The sequence below is a fragment of the Artemia sp. Qi Xiang Cuo genome, chromosome 2 (assembly GCF_049724085.1).
Source record: "Artemia sp. Qi Xiang Cuo chromosome 2, ASM4972408v1, whole genome shotgun sequence".
Lineage (NCBI taxonomy): Eukaryota > Metazoa > Arthropoda > Branchiopoda > Anostraca > Artemiidae > Artemia > Artemia sp. Qi Xiang Cuo.
Genome location: NC_142795.1, coordinates 32,252,840 through 32,274,170, shown reverse-complemented (window position 1 = coordinate 32,274,170; position 21,331 = coordinate 32,252,840). Strand labels below are relative to the sequence as shown.

Genomic DNA, 21,331 nt, shown 5'->3' with positions numbered 1-21,331 from the left:
TAAAGTGCAAGGGAAGGGGGAAAGGTCTCCTGGTGATCTGGGAATAAGTCAAATTGGGAGTGTTCTTTACATTGGGGGATCGGAAGGCAAGATGATGCTGGGAGAGGGAAGTACGGTGGAGGGTGTCTGAGAGGGAAGGGGTCAGGTTTGTTTCGGCAAATAACGAGTGGAGTCCTGAACCAGTCGGTATTTTCATGGACGCACGGAGTGAAACGGAGTCAAAAGGAAGTGGATTTTTTGGGAGGAATATGAGTGAGGGGGGTTTGGGGATGGTCTGAATTGAGTAAAGTAATTTGGGGGGTTGGGTTGATTGAACACACGTAAGTACTTGGGGTGGAGGAATGTTTCAAAGGATGGATTCCTGGGGTATACTGCTCTGCATCGGGTATGCAGGGGGATAAGGCTGAAAGTTGAATGGAAGACGATCTAGGGGAAGAGGGGGTCGTGAATACTTTCGGCACCGCCCTAAAAAGGTTGGTTTTTAAACCTACCCTCCAACCCAGATGGTGAGTGAGAAAAATTACACGACTTATCAATATAAGATAAAACAGAACACAGGTCAACATGATCAAAAATACACCTATCAAACCCACAGACTCCCGAAATAAAATGACGAGAAATATGTAGAATCTTGAATTATTGGAAGAGAATGGATTTGGATGGGTAAAGGATAAATTGACCAAATTTTCACACTTGGATTAATAATCAAGTTCATTTAATTTAATGAGTTCGGTAAATTTGTTGGATTTGGCACGACATACAGATTATAATTTCTAGACAAATTTCAAGTGGTTTTCCGGATGAAAGCCTTATGGGAAAAAAAAACAAACAATATTACTAATAAAACCCAAATAAACACGTACATGTTCTGTGGGAAATACAAAATTATACCTTTGTTTTTATAGTGCCTTCAGATATCGGCTCATGGGTACACAGACTTGCTGAGCTTGATGCTATATTATCATCAAGATTGCCCCCTTTTTACGGTGTTTTCCTTCTGTTTCTAAAATTATGCGAATTTTCTTATATAGCAATAAATTTTTGTGTTTAATTTCAGACTCGAGAATTTTGCATGTTTAGAATCACCACAAAAGGCTGATTCTTTAATGTAATGTTATTAAAATTTTAGTTTTTATATTTTTGTTATAGACAAAATTATAATGTTATAGACAAATTATACCTTTGTTTTTATAGTGCCTTCAGATATCGGCTCATGGGTATACAGACTTGCTGAGCTTATACCTTTGTCGCCCTTTACTTACCGTTGATTACCATGAACGATTTGATTTTTTATTCTGGCTCCGTCATATAGAAAAATGATTGTGGAAAGTCAGGAAGGAGTCATTCAATCACAAATTAGAACTTATATTGCCCCTTTTAAGGGTCAAATCCTACCGGTAGGCAGCCAACCATGGGCGCACGCACAATCTTTTTTAAACTTTTGTTATGCTTCCATGATTTTTTCCTACTCTGCTCCCTTTCCGATGATATCCTGAGGATTATTTTTCACCCTTCTCCCTCGGCGTGCCCATGAATCAGAACTGACATCACAGGTGACACGAGATTTGGAACACTCTGTATTAGAAAGGTTTGGAGATTTGAGAACTGGAAACCAATATGCGGCATTGCTATTGTCATTGCGTTTTTGTCACCAAATTCATCTTTGTCTGGAACAACAATAGTTTTTCAGATTTTCAGATGATTTCCTTGTTTTTTTTCTTTTTTCTTAAGGTTGTATAGTATATTTTTTTTAGACGTTTATATCATTTTCTTGCATGTCTTAACTGTAAAGTCTAGTTTTTCTTCTTTCCCCGTTGCTAATGGATTTTAGACGTGAGACCGATACTTCTAGGCTTTCGTTATTATTAATCTTGAAAAATGAGGTTTTTCTGAGTTAAGTTAAGAGCAAAGTTGAAACTTCAAACGAACAAGAATTATTTCTTAGCAGTCATGTAATATATATCTACAAAACTGGTTCATATAAATAAATTCGTGATGTTTCCCTGTGTTTGTAGAATTCTGAAAACCTAAGGCTTTACTGAAAACACAAACTGAGGCAATAAAACACGATTAGGAGCAGAAAAGTCCTTATATAGCCTGCAGAAAATAAAGCACTAATTTATAAGGCTCTCAATAGTCTTTCACTGGCCATGAAATAAATAAATTTTAAAATACAATTTTAAGCCTCTAAAAAAAACCCAAGCAAGCTCATTTCTCAGGAAAATGGTAGTTTTTCAGAATTACAAATAATGTACAAATATAAATACAAATATAGGGAAATATGAACCACTTCAGTTTATATCAACTTCGCTCTTTACGTTAATCACAGAAAAGTTAAGGTTTGTTATATTAATTTCTGTTCGTTTATAGGTTTTAAAAACATACACACTAAACCCTACAAAAAGATCTTTATTTACCTTAGGCGAAGAAACTAAGATGTCAACATGAGTTTTGGTTTTGTCCTATACGAAATATACTTTCATTGTTTTTGCTTTTTGGACTTTAATATTTTATAGAAACTGATCATTAATATACAATAATTGTGAAGAATGCAATATTTAAACAAGATAATTCTCCAAGGGCAGGGACAGTTCTCTGCCCCTACCATAAATGACAGACGTGCGAGTGACGTAAAAACTAGTGACTAAGTGACTTTGACGGGTTGGGGAAAGTAGAATCCTAATTACGAAAACTTCGCATGGTTACAAATTTCAACGCTCTTACGACATCCCAGTGCCCCACTAGCGCTCGAGAAAAAAGAAGAAGAAAAAAGTAGGCATATAGGATGTCAAGATCTTTTTTTTAATTCCCTAAAATATGTTTCAGTACTTTATCTTTACTAAAAGGATAAACATAAATAGTATCTACCATAATTTCTGAATAAGTTTTGAATTTAAATGAAAGCAATTTTTCCCTAAGCAGTTTTTTTATGAACTATTTTTTTTTATGTTTACTAACTAAGGGGACTGCGAGGGTGAGCATACAAGAGGGAGTTTTAAGCATCCAGTTAAGAATTTTTGACCATGGAGATTTTAATAAGACACGCCACAAAAAGTCCGTTTATTTGGTCCCATATGCCGCCTTACAATGGCGCTGTTCAGAAAAAAGTTATACTAAGCACATAGATCGAAATATTAGTTTTCAAATGAGTTCTTAGACAGTTTTCTAGGACTTCTTTAGTGCTCGAAAAATGGAAAGAAAAAAGAGACACATCAGTGTTTCAAGCTCTTTTCGAAATTTCTTTAAAATAGTTTTTTGCAATTCATTTTAACTTTGAAGATAAGCATAAATAACAGATGTTATTCCAAAATAATTTTTTTTCTGTCATTTGACAGTTTTTTTTTACAACTTGTTTTTAGTTTCCACTTACTAAGCGGGTGGGGAGGAGTAGTATTCAAGAAGGGGAGTTATAAATCTCCAGTCCAGGGTATTCAACTATGACGATTATTATGGTATCCTTTTTATGGTTCCCAGTCCTGCAACTCCAGAAATGGCACCCAACAGTGCCATGTGGTACTTTTACAATGGCGTGGTCAAGAGATATAAAAAAAATCACGTAGATCAAGAGCATTGAATTGAATCATTAAACACCTCTCTGCGATATTGCAATCACCTGATAGTTCTGCTAATCAGCAGACAGTTTATGAAACTTACTGAGGAAACTCGATATTGTTTTCGAGGTAGTTTCTGATTTTTTTTTTTCGAAATTCCCTTAAATTTGTTTCCGCAATAGATGTTTACTATTGAAATTAACCAAAATATTGGTTACCATTCCTGAGTCAGCTTTAAATGGGGTTCTTTCTCGCAAGACAGCTTTTTTTTCAAAAGACGTTTTTAGAATTCCAGTTACTATAGGTTTATATCCGGTTACTTTCGTTGCAACCATGATATTTTTTTCGCTGTCTTAATTAAAATTTTTTCCCTTTGTTTATATTATTTAATTTCTTTTTGTATACCATATGTAGTTCCAAACTTATTTAACTTTGCTAATATTTACGAAAAACATTACTTTACACATTACAAAAACATTACAGCGCATTAGAACGCAATACAGCGCATTTGAAATGGCTTTTTTCAGGAGCATTTGTTTCTTGATGAACAAAAAATTGTTTTTGGTTCGGCCGACTTCGCCTGAAAAAGCCATAATGAAGAGAGGGCCTTATACAGCAGAAAGTCTTAGTTACGCAGATTATATTGCATGCCAATGGACTGTGAGTTTTCCAATTTTTTTTTTCATAGTAGTAATCAATGTATATACTTTGCGTGCGCCCCTAGGAATCTCATGTTATTTGCGTACGCCTCTACACCTATTCAAAGAGATTCAGAACTCCCTCACATGGTGTATACTTCTAGTCCATCTTGTTCTAGTTGGGTTATTGACTTACCAAGGCCAACCAGACAGGTTTCTGGAGGATATAGTCTGGTTGGGTGGGAATAGTCAGTTTTAGAGTGTAAAGTATTGATTGGTTGATATAGTATGTTTTTGTGGGTATAGTGTTGTTTTGTGGGTATACTCTGGTTTGGTGGGTATAGTCTGGTTTGGTGGGTATAGTCTGGTTTGGTGGGTATAGGCTGGTTTGATGGGTATAGTCTGATTCGGTTTTTCAAAGAGAGTGAGTATTACACTTTACTTTTTTGTTTTTGTTTGTTTTTGTTTTTTTTTAAATCGAAAACTAGAGATTGTCAAATTGCGTATTTAGGAATTGTTTTGATTGACATTTTTGCAAAAAGGGATAAGGAATTCGCAAATTGGACACTATGAACGATATTAATTAATGTTTTGAATAATAGAGGTGAATGATTCTAATTAGTGATTGGATTGTATGAAGGTGGAGAAAAAAGGATTAAACTGATTAGCAGTTAAGGTAACCCCGAAGGGTTGTTAACTCAGGTAATTTGTTATAAATTTGAACAACATCAGTCTATGAAATGGATAACGACGATAGAATGACACTGTGAGTTGACCTAGCTTTACCTATCCGATGTGGTCTGTATAATACACAAGTGATGTTTGAACAGTATTGTCAATTTAAAATAGGGTCTAACGTTTTAGTACACTAAAAAGTTGATACTAAGAAAGATGTAGATGGTAAGAAAAGAATTTTAATAATGAAATTCAGAACAAACCTTAGAAATCCTTGCAAATCAAGTAGTAAGGTGTATTCGAGTACGAACCATAAAGGATAATAAGCACCAACGACTCTAACCAGCCGAGACATCAACTCCCCAAAGGTCCCTTATCCCCAAACTCGAGGGTCGCCCCCTCCCTCCAACTTTTTGCCCCCTCCCCCAACTTTTTTTTTTTAACATGATATATTTTTTTCAACTTTTTTTTACATGTCTTCGAATCAGATGAAACAAACTTAAATTACTATTCTAGTTTTTCTAAACCAGTATTGCCTATAACTTAATATATTCAAATATTTTTTTGATAACTTGATTGGTGAGAACTATTTCCGTAAAATCTGAGCTAATAAGGGTTTTTGACTGTAAACTCTAGTTTCTTGTAAGAAAATTATGGAAAATACAATTCTCTGCTTCAAGTGTGAAACTTAAGTCCAGTTATGGATCGAAAAATGAAGTATTTCTGTAAAATCTGAGCTAATAAGGGATTTTGACCGTAAACTCTAGTTTTTTTTGTAAGAAAATTATGGAAAATACAATTCTCTGGTTCAAATGTGAAAGTTAAGTCTATTTTTGGATCAAAAAATAAAACTATTTCCGTAAAATCTGAGCTAATAAGGGTTATTGACTGTAAACTCTAGTTTCTTGTATGAAAACTATGGAAAATACAATTATCTAGTTCAAATGTGAAACTTAAGTCCAGTTTTGGATACTCATAATGATGAGGACTGATGGTTCTAATTCAATATTTTTTTCATAAAAAGAAATTATTCAACTTTATTTAATTTTTATTTTTTTTGTACGTACTTATAAATAAAAAAATATGCGTATAACTCTATCAATCATAATCTATGGTAACTCTGAGACGACATGTTGCTATCTCATTCATTTAGTAGGACCGGTTATTAGAACTGCCTAGTCCACTCTAAGTCACAAAGGAACATTTTTTAAACAATGGTACAATAAAAAAACGAGTCATATCTTAAAAAAAGTGGAGATGGAGCATTTGAATAAAATGTGTTTACATAACAAGGTTATTGTAGCATTGAATTCCGACAAGGAGAAGTTTTTAAACTATGAAACACGTACAAGCGGTAGCACTATTGGAAATGTATGCATGCATTGTCATGACAGTAAGGAATTAAATTTCTTTAGAATACCGAAAAAATTCAACTCTTATATTGGTGGTTATGCGAGATTGAGATCTTCAGAGATGATTGTACTCAAAGAGAATGCCAACATAAAAATAATCGTTGATGATAGAAGAAAACTCCTTGCTACTGTTGCAGGCAACACATTACCTACTGATATATCCAATCGTCAGCTTTCGGGTATTAGGATTCAACAGAAGGTCAATAAAAGAAAGGCCTACTCTTCTACTAATATCGTAAACCATATCTTGTCTACGTACCGAAACTGTTACCTGTGTAAAAATAATGTGATAATAGACAGTGAAATTTCCAGAAAAATAAAAAGGGCATTGTCAGAAAATATCACTATGGAATATAAAGATGAATCGATGAAAAAAAAGCACCAGCAAACGTTACTGCCATTGATCAAACAGTCAATGAACCAAATAATATCAAAGACGAAAAGCATATTCAGCCTGTTGATGAGACACCAGTAAAAATTGTGTATGACTCAAAATGGAATAATGATTATTCTACTAATTACTAACTAAGAGAAGAAAATAGCTACAATATCAAGAGAGAACATGGTGATCTATTTTATGGAACAGATTCAAAATGTCCAAAGTTAATCATTGATATTAATAATGTATCATAATATATTTTTATATTAATATTCTACATAGTATTATTTCATTAAAAATATAACATTGTTATGTGTTTATTATTTTTAGAGTAAGCTAAGCTAGCATATCAAACGTTTAGAATCTCTATTAAAACATTGGAGATGTAAGAAAAGGAATTTGCATACATCTATTGTCAGACACATGGGATAACATTGACAAAATCTAGGTATCAGAATGAATAAATTCATTATTAACATCCGTCATTGGATATGTCGGATAAAATTGATAAATATAAGTGTCAGAGTGAATAATTTTTTTTTTATCAACATCCTTTGTCAGATACATCAAATAAAATTGACAAAATCTAAATTTCAGAATTAATAAATGCTTTAACAACACCCTTTACCGGATACGTTGGATAAAATTTACATAATCTAAGTATCAGAGTGACTAAATTCTATATCAACATCCTTTTCTCAGATACATAAGATGAAATTGACAAATTCAAAGCCTTAGATTGAATAAATTTTTTTATCTACATCCTTTGGCAGATACATCGGATAAAATTGACAAAATCTAAATTTCAGAATGAATAAATTCATTATCAACATCCTTTGTCGGATATGTCGGATAAAATTTACAAAATCTAAGTATCAGAGTGAATATTTTTTTTAAACAACATCCTTTGTCAGATAAATCAAATAAAATTGACAAAATCTAAATTTCAGAATGAATAACTGCTTTAACAACATCCTTTATCGGATATGTTGGATAAAATTGACATAATCTAAATTTCAGAATAAATAAATGCATTATCAACATTCTTTGTTGGATATTTCGGATAACATTTCTAAGTGTCATAGTGAATAATTTTTTTTTTATCAACATCCTTTGGCAGATACATCGGATAAAATTGACAACATCTAAATTTCAGAATGAATAAATTAATTACCAACATCCTTTGTCGGATATGCCGGATAAAATTGACAAAATCGAAATTTCAGAATGAATAAATGCTATAAAAATATCCTTTGCCAGATACATCGAATAAAATTGATAAAATATAAGTGCCAGAGTGAATAATTTTTTTTATTATCAACATCCTTTGTCAGATACATCAAATAAAATTGACAAAATCTAAATTTCAATATAAATAAATGCTTTAACAACATCCTTTATCGGATATTTCGGATAAAATTAACAAAATCTAAGTGACAGAGTGAATAATTTTTTTTTATCAAAATCCTTTTCTTAGATACTTTTCTGATATGACAGATAAAATTGACAAAATCTAATTATCAAAGTGACTAAATTCTATATCAATTTCCTTTTTTCAGATAAATAGGATAAAATTAACAAATTTTAAGTGTTAGTGTGAATCTATACGTCTTTCAACAGCGCTTGGCAGATACATCAGATAAAATTGACAAAATATAAATTTCAGAATGAATAAATTCATTATCAACATCCTTTGTCGTATACGTCAGATTAAATTGACAAAATCAAATTATCTAAGGGAATAATTTATTTTATCATCCTCCTTCGAAGGAGATATCGAATTCAACTTTCAAACCATAAGTGCCAGATTGAATAATTTTTTTTATAAGAATCTTTTTTGGTACACATCAAATAAAATGAAAAAAATCTAAATATAAGAATGACTTTATGATGTAACGACATCCTTTATCGGATATGTAGGATAAAATTAACAATATCTAAGTATCAGAGTGACCAAATTCTATATTAACAACCTTTTCTCGGATACATAGGATAAAATTGACAGAATCTAAGTGTTAGAGGGAATAAATTTTTTTTTATCAACATCCTTTTCTCGGATACATAGGATAAAATTGACGAAATCTGAATTTTAGAATGAATAAATTCATTATCAACATCCTTTGTCGGATATCTCGGATAAAATAGACAAAATCTAAATTTCAGAATGAATAAATGCTATAACAATATTCTATATTGGATATGTCGGATAAAATTGACAAAATCTAAGTATCAGAGTGACTAAATTCTATATCAACATCCTTTTCTCAGATACATAGGATAAAATTGACAAATTCTAAGTGTTAGAGTGAATAAATTTTTTTTCAACATCCTTTGCCAGATACATCGGATAAAACTGACAAAATCTAACTATCAGAGTGAATAAATTCATTATCAACATCCTTTGTCGGATATGTCGGATAAATTGACAAAATCTAACTTTCAGAATGAATAAATGCTATAACAATATCCTTTATCGGATATGTTGGATAAAATTGACAAAATCTAAGTATTAGAGTGACTAAATTCTATATCAAAATCCTTTTCCAGGGTACATATTATGAAACTGACAAACTATAATTGTTAGAGTGAATAATTTTTTTTATGAACATCCTTTTCCAGATATATAGGATAAAATTGAAAGAATCTAAGTATCAGAGGTAAAACATTCACTATCAAGACGCTTTGTCGGATAGGTCGGATAAAATTGACAAAATCTAAGCATCAGAGGGAATAATTTTTTTTTATCAACATCCTTTTTCAGATGCATCGAATAAAAATTGACAAAATTTAAATATCAGAATGAATAAATGCTTTAACAACATCCTTCATCGGATTCGTTGGTTAAAATTGACAAAATCTAAGTATCAGAGTGATTAAATTCTACATCAACATCCTTTTCTCGGATACATAGATTAAAATTAACAAAATCTAAGTGTTAGAGTAAATGTTTTTTTTTATCAACATCCTTTGCCAGTTACATCGGATGAAATTGAAAAAATTTAAGTGTCAGAATGAATAAATTAATTATCAACCTCCTTTGTCGGATATTTCACAAAAAATTGATAAAATCTAAGTATCAGAGTGATTAAATTCTATATCAATATCATTTTCTTGGATACTTGGGATACAATTTACAAAAGCTAAGTATAAGAGTGAATAAATGCTTTATCAACATCCTTTAAATGCATTATCAACATCATTTGTCGGCTATATAGGATAAAATTGACAAGAAAGACATGGAGTGTACACCGCGACGGCGCATACATAGTGAGAGAGACATGCAAAGTCGACTAAGCTTTATTTCATTTTTTAAGGTTAATTTAGACGAGGTTACGTGCGCGCACGTTGCGCGCACGTAAACGTGCGCGCAATTTTATCCGACATATCCGATAAAGGATGTTGTTAAAGCATTTATTCATTCTGAAATTTAGATTTTGTCAATTTTATTTGATGTATCTGACAAAGGATGTTGATAAAAAAAAAATTATTCACTCTGACACTTATATTTTATTAATTTTATCCGACATATCCGATAAAGGATGTTGATAATAAATTTATTCATTCTGATACCTAGAGTTTGTCAATGTTATCCCATGTGTCTGACAATAGATGTATGCAAATTCCTTTTCTTACATCTCCAATGTTTTAATAGAGATTCTAAACGTTTGATATGCTAGCTTAGCTTACTCTAAAAATAATGAACACATAACAATGTAATATTTTTAATGAAATAATGCAATGTAGAATATGAATACAAAAATATATTACTATACATTATTAATATCAATGAATAGCATTGGACATATTGAATCTGTTCCATAAAACAGTTCACCATGCTCTCTCTTGATTTTGTAGTTATTGTCTTCTCTTATTTCATAATTAGTAGAATAATCATTATTCCCTTTTTAGTCATCCCCAATTGTTACTGGCGTCTCATCAACAGGCTCAATATGCTTTTCGTCTTTGATATTATTTGGTTCATTGACTGTTTGATCAATGGCAGTAACGTTTGCTGGTGCTTTGTTTTTCATCGATTCATGTTTATATTCCATAGTGATAATTTCTGACAATGCCCTTTTTATTTTTCTGGCAATTTCACTGTCTATTATCACATTATTTTTACACAGGTAACAGTTTCGGCACGTAGACATTATATGGCATACGATATTAGCAGAAAAGCAGGCATTTATTTTTTTAATCTTCCATTGAATGCTAATACCCAAAAGCTGTTGATTGTATGTATCAGAAGTTAATGTGTTACTTGCAACAGTAGCAAGGAGTTTTCGTATATCATCAACGATTAGTTTTATGTTGGCATTCTCTTTGAGTACAATCATCTATGGAGATCTCAATCTCGCATAACCACCAACATAAGAGTTGAATTTTTTCGGTATTCTAAAGAAATTTAATTCCTTACTGTCATGACAATCCATGCATACATTTCCAATAGTGCTACCACTTGTTCCTGTTTCATAGTTTAAATACTTCTCCTTGTTGGCATTCAATGCTACAATAGCCTTGTTATGTGAACACACTTTATCAAAATGCTCCATCTTAACTTTTTTTTAAGATATGACTTATTTGTTTATTGTTCAACTGCGTAAAAAATACTGATTTAATACATGCAATAGACTAGGTAGTGTCGATAACCGGACATAGAATACCAGTGGGAAAGCCACATCGTGTCTCTGACCAATCATAGAGCACGATTGTTAGAGCCGTAAGCATATTTTGTCATTTTAAGATACGTACAAAAAAAAAAAGTTGAATAATTTTTTTTTATGAAAAAAGTATTGAATTAGAACCATCAGTCCTCATCATTATGAGTATCCAAAACTGGACTTAAGTTTCACATTTGAACTAGATAATTGTATTTTCCATAATTTTCATACAAAAAACTAGAGTTTACGGTCAAAAACCCTTATTAGCTCAGATTTTAAGAAAATAGTTTTATTTTTCGATCCAAAAATAGACTTAAGTTTCACATTTGAACCAGAGAATTGTATTTTCCATAATTTTCTTACAAAAAAACTAGAGGTTACGGTCAAAAATCCTTATTAGCTCAGATTTTACAGAAATAGTTTATTTTTCGATCCATAACTGGACTTAAGTTTCACATTTGAAGCAGAGAATTGTATTTTCCATAATTTTCTTACAAGAAACTAGATTTTACAGTCAAAAACCCTTATTAGCTCAGATTTTACGGAAATAGTTCTCACCAATCAAGTTATCAAAAAAATATTTGAATATATTAAGTTATAGGCAATACTGGTTTAGAAAAACTAGAATAGTAATTTAAGTTTGTTTCATCTGATTCGAAGACATGTAAAAAAATTTGAAAAAAATATATCATGTTAAAAAAAAAAAAAGAAAAAAAAAAAAAAGAAAAAAAAGGGGGTGGCAAAAAGTTGGAGGGAGGGGGCGCCCTTCGAGTTTGGGGATAAGGGACCTTTGAGGAGTGGATGTCTCTGCTGGTTAGAGTCGTTGGTGCTTATAATCCTTGATGGTTCGTACTCACATACACCTTACTACTTGATTTGCAAGGATTTCTAAGGTTTGTTCTGAATTTCATTATTAAAATTCTTTTTTTACCATCTACATCTCTCTTAGTATCAACTTTTTAGTGTACTAAAACGTTAGACCCTATTTTAAATTGACAATACTGTTCAAACATCACTTGTGTATTATACAGACCACATCGGAGAGTTAAAGCTAGGTCAACTCACAGTGTCGTTCTATCGTCGTTAGCCATTTTCATAGACTGATGTTGTTTCAAATTTATAACAAATTAACTGAGTTAACAACCCCTTCGGGGTTACCTTAACTGCTAATCAGTTTAATCCTTTTTTTTTCTCCACCTTAATACAATCTAATCACTAATTAGAATCATTCACACTCCTTTTATTCAAAACATTAATTCATATCGTTCATAGTTTCCAATTTGCGAATATCCCTTTTTGCAAAAATGTCAATCAAAACAATTCCTAAATACGCAATTTGACAATCTCTAGTTTTCGATTCAAAAAAAAACAAAAACAAACAAAAACAAAAAAGTAAAGTGTAATACTCACTCTCTTTGAAAAACCGAACCAGACTATATCCACCACCAAATAGTATACACTCATATCCTGAATATACCCTCAAAACATGACTTCGCCCACCAAGCCATACTTAGCAAAAAAAACCAGACAATCACCACCAAACCAGCCAATATCCCAATAAATACACTATACCCACCAAACCCCACACTCACAACACAAACAGCCAATACCCTCCAGAAACCTGTCTGGTTGGCCTTGGTAAGTCAATAACCCAACTAGAACAAGATGGACTAGAAGTATACACCATGTGAGGGAGTTCTGAATCTCTTTGAATTTGGTGTAGAGGCGTACGCAAATAACATAGAGATTCCTAGGGGCGCACGCAAAGTATAACATTGATTACTACTTTTCATAAGGTAAAAACAACCAATTTCTACTAAATATGTCTTTTATTATTTAAAAAGAGATGTTGAAAAACGCAACTGATTCTCTTTCCATGTTTTTTCAAGCAGCTTGAGTATGAAGCGAAATTTGATGTGAAGTTTCTCCGAAGTTTCACGGATGTCCCTAATTTAATGGTACAGTGAGTGTTTTTGATTAAATATAACAAAAATATGAAAATTAACTTACATCATATGAGACAAAAGATAAAATGTGGCTTAAGATGTCCTTAGTTAAGGTGCCAAAAACAAAAGCATCTTTTACATTTCTGTTTGAAACGGGTTCAGGATCTTTCTAAAATAGAAAGAACCATTACAAAAGACAAATTTAATTCAAATAGAAGATACAAAGAAAGAACTATCTGCGCAAAACATTTTGATGGTCACAAAATTTAAAAATCCTCAGGTGTAACTTTTCTAAAAAGACTCGGACAAATTAGGTTATAGAAACAAAAAGGCTCTTAAATTTGAACTCTTTGGTTTCAATAGATTTGGCAAATATAATAACACTTTGAAAAAAACGGAAAAACAGTATTGGAAGCAAGGCCGTATCCAGGAAGGGGGGGGGTAGTTGGTTTGAACCCCCCTTGAAATGTTTGTCCGATACATTTTTGATGCATTTTTAAAGTTTATTTCTTGTACCCTCCCCCCTCCCCCGAACAAAAACCCTGGATACGGCCTCGATTGGAAACCAAAATCTTACTACAAAGTAAGTCAAATCCATAAAAGTATATGGATCAGTTTTTACAAGTATGAAAACGAATTTTTACATTGAAGACTATTCGGACTCATTCACTTGTTTATTTTTTATTAAACAATTCAACAATATTATAACAATCGACAAACATAATCAATGGGGAACATCATGTTCGGCAAAAGCTAAAAATTACGTGCCCTCTTCTCTCTTAATTTTCATGCCAGCGTCTGGGCAATTGGGCATCTGGGAAGAAAATCCCAGTTGTTTCAGGCAAACTATAATGAATGTAAATCTAATATATGATGATTGGAACACCGGAAACGACCAGCTTTTAATGAAAATTCTGATTGATGAGGAAGAGCTCACAAACAATGATTGATAGTAGGTGTGCACAAAAAAGACCAAGTAATCTCTTAACTTTGCAGAGATCACCTGACGGCTTAATTTAAAGTTTTACTATGGACACGTTTTTCCAATTATATATTGTTAACAAATACAAAACCTCCAAAATCACCCAAAAGTATATAAACAAAAATATCAGTATTCATGGACTAAAGAAGCTGACCATACATGGAAAATGTAGAGCCGAAATGCAGGTAGCAGGAGGTCTTAACATTCATGGATCTATTTTTTGTTTTTCATGTTTACCAAACATGAAAAACAAAAACTGTTCCTTCGGGTGCCTATGCCAACATTTAAATTTTACTAATAAACCCCTTTCTTTTACATGTTAGCTGCAATATTAAAAATGGAAAATGGATAGATTAATCGCTTCTTTGGTACGTAGAAGTAATTCATCCATCTGTTTTCCAGTTTTGAAGCTTCGACGATTTATGAGCTGTCGAGCTACAAAAAGCTACAAAATAACTTCTAAGCTCGGGTCACACCAAACACTTTAGAAAATTTGCATAAAGACTGAAGGCAGGCAGATTAAGTGTCGTCAAATCCCTTTCAAACATTCGTTGATCTCGCAATCATGTCACAGTAATCTAATGATATATCTTTTGGCCCACAATAAGGGCGGGGGGGGGGGACCGTCCCTTGCTCTCTGGATCTTGCACTGTCTTCATATTTAGATCTGTCAACCTTTAAAATTTTACATCGAATTCTATCAATCAAACAGTTCGTGGGTAACGAACAGTAAGGAGCGACGCGGCCCAATAGTAACCAAAACTATTGATAGGCATCTAGCCCCTCCCATGCCCCTTTTTTTCTATAGTCAGCTGATCAAAATTTTGAGATTTCTTCAGCATAATTGAAACGTTCAGTAACTATACCTTTGGGGATAAGTTGACCCCCATAGCCTCCCAGGAAAGGCCTTTAAGTTAGGAGATTTGCCCATTGTTTACATATCTAGCATAAGGGGTTTATATTTACCGGTAGTCCAAATATGGAAGACAACTGGACTCCATCCAGAACATCTAAAAATAACCTATGACGATAAATTTGACCTAGTTTACAGAAAGACCTACATACTAGAAAAAATCATTTACTTTGAGCATGTAACGGAATTTAACACATAGTTATTGCGTCCACATAGAATTGGAATGATTATTTAAAAAGAGAAAGGCTTGAAATATTAATTGCCTATCAACTAAGGGATAAATCTGAGGGGATAGTGACTCCATTAAGAGATACATATTGTTTTTATTTTAGAGGGATGTTTTGAGAATAATTATTTATATTTCCGAATATATTTAACGTGGGAAATTTAAATGTATAAGTGTGGTCGGTATAATACATAAGTACCAAATGAGGAGTATGGGCAATATAAAATATTGTGTAGTATTGGGAATATGAGTTGGTTATTTTCTTTTAATTTTCCGATGAGAGAAAAAGGTTAAAAATTGCTTACCAACTAAAGGTGTGTCTGAAGGAAATGACTACTCCCACGCACGTGATATAAATGTAAGAAAAAAGATATAAAAATATCCTTAGACCCCATCTGTTGAGAGTTAATGGGCAAGCCAATTAAACACTCGATTTGAACACGTTTTTACTTAACAATATCAAATGTCATTCAAAAGTTTCCATGATCTAAACAGACAAATTACCCAAATTACTAGTAAAAATTCTACTTTACCTACTTCTAGCTATCTTGAAAAAAGGGTTATGTTATGAAAATTAAATTTTCGAAGATGTGTCTACAGGCTACAGTATGTCCCGGGAAAGTATTTTGAAGTACCTACCTCCACTCTTTTATCCTCTAATTTCATGTTTCACTTTTAAGCAAAATTTCGTCTGTACAATTCCAGCATAATGTAGTATTATTCTTTCAAAATATCACTTAAAACTACTAGGTTAAGTAAAAACTACTTAAAACTACTTTAGCAACATGCGATAAGAGGACTGGAAAATATGTATGTATTTTTTAAATTAATCTCAATTGACATGAGAGAAAAGGTTTAATTGGACTAATAGTTAAAATTGTTCTCAATTAACATGAGAAAAAGGATTCATTTTATTACAAAAAAATATATAATTAATAATTAATTGTATTTCAACCTTCTTTATAAGCTTTATCCTCTAGTTTCTTAATAACATACTGAGCACACCTCGACTTAAGCAATAGGCGTGACATTTACGGAACAAAGAATTTTAGGCAATGGATTAACCTATAATGAGCTTTCCCCCTGAATAGCGCAAAAAATGGTGGTTAATATCACTTTCCACTGTGTTTTGCAACCAAACTAAACAAGATATGTTGAGAAATATGATTCATGATTTCAATACTTGTCTTTTAATCAAGAATTCCTAGTCTTGACTCAAAAAAGAAGCCTTCTGACCAGGGTTGCCACCCTGACCTGGAAGAATTTACTAAATCGCAGAGGAAAAATTTACTAGATCGCATCTGTTTTTACTAAATGCTCAAAAATAAAATTTTGCATCAAGCATCGATTTTTACTATAGCAGGATAATCAATAGATTTCCACAATCTTTTTTCCTTTTTCTTCTTTTTTTCTCTTTTCCTCTTTTCTTTCTTTTTCATAGTATGATTGAAAATTCCGGAAACCTATAAGTTCAAAAATCCTTTTTTTTTGGATATATTATATATATATATATATATATATATATATATATATATATATATATATATATATATATATATATATATATATATATATATATATATATATATATATATATATATATATATATATATATATATATATAGTTTATATATATACTCAGCAACTTTTTTGATATATATATATATATATATATATATATATATATATATATATATATATATATATATATATATATATATATATATATATAATATATATATATATATATATATTTATATAATGTTACATTTCTACTTACTTTTTTCTCTCAGCAGGCTCCTTTTACCTCAATAAAAATTTTCAAACTGAGGAGATTCACCTAATCACCCTGGGTGGTTGGCTTTTGATTTTATTGAAATAGATTCCCAATCATCACAAATCCAAGCGTCATTACAGTGTCATTTTCGGTTAGCAAGATTTGATATACAGAAAGCTGATATTGTAAAACTTTAGACACCGGAAGTGAGGCTTTCGATTACGAAAATAGGTGACTGCTTATCCATCTCTCACACCACCCAACAAAAATGTAAATTTTAAAACAGTCCAGCAAAAATTGTAAATTGTCATATCTTTACGATAATTTTTTTCCCTGAATTCATGTAAAATAAAAAAAAGTTTTGTTTACTATAAATCATGACTTTTTACTAGTTTTTACTAGATTTCGCGAAATTTACTAGATCCTCTAAATTTACTAGATTTTTTTTACTAGATCTAGTAGAGTTCTACTGACGGTGGCAACCCTGCTTCTAACTGAATAGCTGATAAAATAGTGTTTAATATGAGTTTCCACTGTGTTTTGCAACCAAACTAAACAAGAAACGTTGAAAAATTTGTCTCATGATTCAAATGCCTTTTCCCTGAATAGTTCATAAAATAGTGCTTAATGTGATTTTTCACTGTGTTTTGCAACAAAATTACACAACAACTAAAGAAAAATAGACGAAAATATTTGAATATATGCCTTTTAATTACGAATACTTAGTCTTGACTAAAAAAAATGACCTTGCTCCCTTAAATGCTCCTAAAATAGTGCTTAATATGACTTTCCACTATGTTTTGCAACCAAACTAAACAAGAAACGTTGAGAAATATGATTCATGATTCAAATACGCGCCTTTCAATCAAGAATGCCATGTCTTGACTGAAGGAAATGAGCCTCTTCCCTGAATAGTTATTTTCTGTCCGTTTTGGGTTCAATTTAATTATCAATGCTGATTTGTGGAAGTTTTACGACCCATACATAATTCTATTTTATTTTATTGCTAATGGAGTTTTTTACATTTCTTTGAAAAACTGCGATTTTGTCTTAGGACGCAAACCTTCTATAGTTTTAGAAGCTAACCGTATTTTCACTTTGTTTTAATATTCAGTAAACTGCAAATTAATTCGTTACCTTGGGAAGGCATAGAGCTTTTGAGCCCTACTCTTGTTAATTTCTGCTTGTTTTGAGTTTGACTCGGTTATTTATTGTAATTTCTGTTCGTTTTGGTTTCAATTTATTTATCGATGCTGATATGTGGAAGTTTTACGATCTATATATTATTTGTTTTTATTTTATTGCTCTTGTTTCGGTTTAATGCAAGTTCTTTACATTTCTTTGACAAAAATGGGAATTTCTTTTAGGACACAAACCTTCTAAAGTTTAAGAGGCTAACCGTATTTTCACTTTGTTTTAATATTCAGTAAACTACAAGATTATGCTTTACCTTGGAAAGGCATGCAGATTTCGAGCACTATTGTTATTAATTTCTGCTTGTTTTGAGTTTGACTCGGTTATCTATTGCATTTTCTGTTCGTTTTCGGTTCAATTTATTTATCAATGCGGATTTGTGGAAGTTTTAAGACCTATAGATTAGTTGATTTTATTTTATTGCTCTTTTTTTGGTTTAATGTACTTCTTTGCATTTCTTTGAAAAACTGGGATTTTGTCTTAGGACGCAAACCTTCTATAATTTTAGAGGCTAACCGTATTTTCACTTTGTTTTAATATTCAGTAAACTACAACATTATGCTTTACCTTGGAAAGGCATGCAGATTTCGAGCACTATTGTTATTAATTTCGGCTTGTTTTGAGTTTGACTCGGTTATCTATTGCATTTTCTGTTCGTTTTGCGTTCAATTTATTTATAAATGCTGATTTGTGGAAGTTTTACGACCTATAGATTATTTGATTTTATTGCTCTTTTTTTGGTTTAATGGAGTTCTTTACATTTCTTTGACCAACTGGGATTTTGTCTTAGGACGCAAACCTTCTATAGTTTTAGAGGCTAAACGTATTTTCACTTTGCTTTAATATTCAGGAAACTACAAAATTATGCTTTACCTTGGAAAGGCATAGAGCTTTCGATTACTATTGTTGTTAATTTCTGCTTGTTTTGAGTTTGACTCGGTTATCTATTGTATTTTCTGTTCGTTTCCGGTTTAATTTATTTATCGATGCTGATATGTGGAAGTTTTACGATCTATAGATTATTTGTTTTTATTTCATTGCTCTTTTTTTGGTTTAATGAAGTTCTTTACTACATTTCTTTGGAAAACTGGGATTTTGTCTTAGGACGCAAACCTTCTATAGTTTTATATGCTAACCGTATTTTCAGTTTGTTTTAATATTCAGTAAACTACAACATTATGCTTTACCTTGGAAAGGCATAGAACTTTTGAGCACTACTCTTGTTAATTTCTGCTTGTTTGGAGTTTGACTCGGTTATCTATTGCATTTTCTGTTCGTTTTCGGTTCAATTTATTTATAACTGCTGATTTGTGGAAGTTTTACGACCTATAGATTATTTGATTTTTTGCTCTTTTTTTGGTTTAATGGACTTGTTTACATTTCTTTGAACATCTGGGATTTTGTCTTACGACGCAAACCTTCTATAGTTTAAAAGGCTAACCGTATTTTCATTTTGTTTTAATATTCAGTAAACTACAACATTATGCTTTACTTTGGAAAGGCTTTACCTTGGAAAAGCTTTCGAGCACTACTGTTGTTAATTTCTGCTTGTTTTGAGTTTGACTCGGTTATCTATTGCATTTTCTGTTCGTTTTCGGTTCAATTTATTTATAAATGCTGATTTGTGGAAGTTTTACGACCTATAGATTATTTGATTTTTTGCTCTTTTTTTGGTACATTTCTTTGAACAACTGGGATTTTGTCTTAGGACGCAAACCTTCTATAGTTTTAAAGGCTAACCGTATTTTCATTTTTTTTAATATTCAGTAAACTACAACATTATGCTTTACTTTGGAAAGGCTTTACCTTGGAAAAGCTTTCGAGCACTACTGTTGTTAATTTCTGTTTGTTTTGAGTTTGACTCGGTTATCTATTGCATTTTCTGTTCGTTTTCGGCTCAGTTTATTTAAAAATGCTGATATGTGGAAGTTTTACGATCTATAGATTATTTGTTTTTATTTTATTGCTTTTTTTTTGGTTCAATGAAGTTCTTTACATTTCTTTGGAAAACTGGGACTTTGTCTTAGGACACAAACCTTCTATAGTTTTAGAGGCTAGCCGTATTTTTACTTTCTTTTAATTTCCAGTAAACTACAACATTATGCTTAAACTACAACATTATGACTCGGTTATCTATTATATTTTCTGCTCGTTTTGGGTTCAATTTATTTATCAATGCTGATTTGGGGAAGTTTTACGATCTATAGATTTTTTTTATGTATGCTCTCTTTTTGGTTCAATGGACTTCTTTACATTTCCTTGAAAAACTGGGATGTTGTCTTAGGATGCAAACCTTGTATAGTTTAAGAGGCTAACCGTATTTTCACTTTGTTTTAATATTCAGTAAACTACAAGATTATGCTTTACCGTGGAAAGGCATAGAGCTTTCGAGCACTATTGTTGTTAATTTCTGCTTGTTTTGAGTTTGACTCGGTTATCTATTGTATTTTCTGTTCGTTTTGGTTTCAATTTATTTATCGATGCTGATATGTGGAAGTTTTACGATCTATATATTATTTGTTTTTATTTTATTGCTCTTGTTTCGGTTTAATGCAAGTTCTTTACATTTCTTTGACAAAAATGGGAATTTCTTTTAGGACACAAACCTTCTAAAGTTTAAGAGGCTAACCGTATTTTCACTTTGTTTTAATATTCAGTAAACTACAACATTATGCTTTACCTTGGAAAGGCATGCAGATTTCGAGCACTATTGTTATTAATTTCTGCTTGTTTTGAGTTTGACTCGGTTATCTATTGCATTTTCTGTTCGTTTTCGGTTCAATTTATTTATCAATGCGGATTTGTGGAAGTTTTAAGACCTATAGATTAGTTGATTTTATTTTATTGCTCTTTTTTTGGTTTAATGTACTTCTTTGCATTTCTTTGAAAAACTGGGATTTTGTCTTAGGACGCAAACCTTCTATAATTTTAGAGGCTAACCGTATTTTCACTTTGTTTTAATATTCAGTAAACTACA

General features: G+C 31.6%; 2 protein-coding genes across 3 annotated transcripts in view; one reads left to right on the top strand and one right to left on the bottom strand.

Moving 5' to 3' along the window:
* The window catches only part of TM9SF3 (transmembrane 9 superfamily protein member 3), a 696,120-nt gene that overhangs the window by 292,395 nt on the left and 382,394 nt on the right, over positions 1 to 21,331 (top strand). The window lies entirely within an intron of this gene.
* LOC148955150 (dynein beta chain, ciliary-like) overlaps positions 1 to 21,331 on the bottom strand; it is a 54,093-nt gene that overhangs the window by 22,471 nt on the left and 10,291 nt on the right. For both annotated transcript variants that reach the window (XM_089100576.1, XM_089100584.1), the window contains exon 3: positions 13,327 to 13,431. In XM_089100576.1, the coding sequence (XP_088956702.1) occupies positions 13,327 to 13,431 (105 nt within the window). The remainder of the gene's footprint in view (positions 1 to 13,326; positions 13,432 to 21,331) is intronic.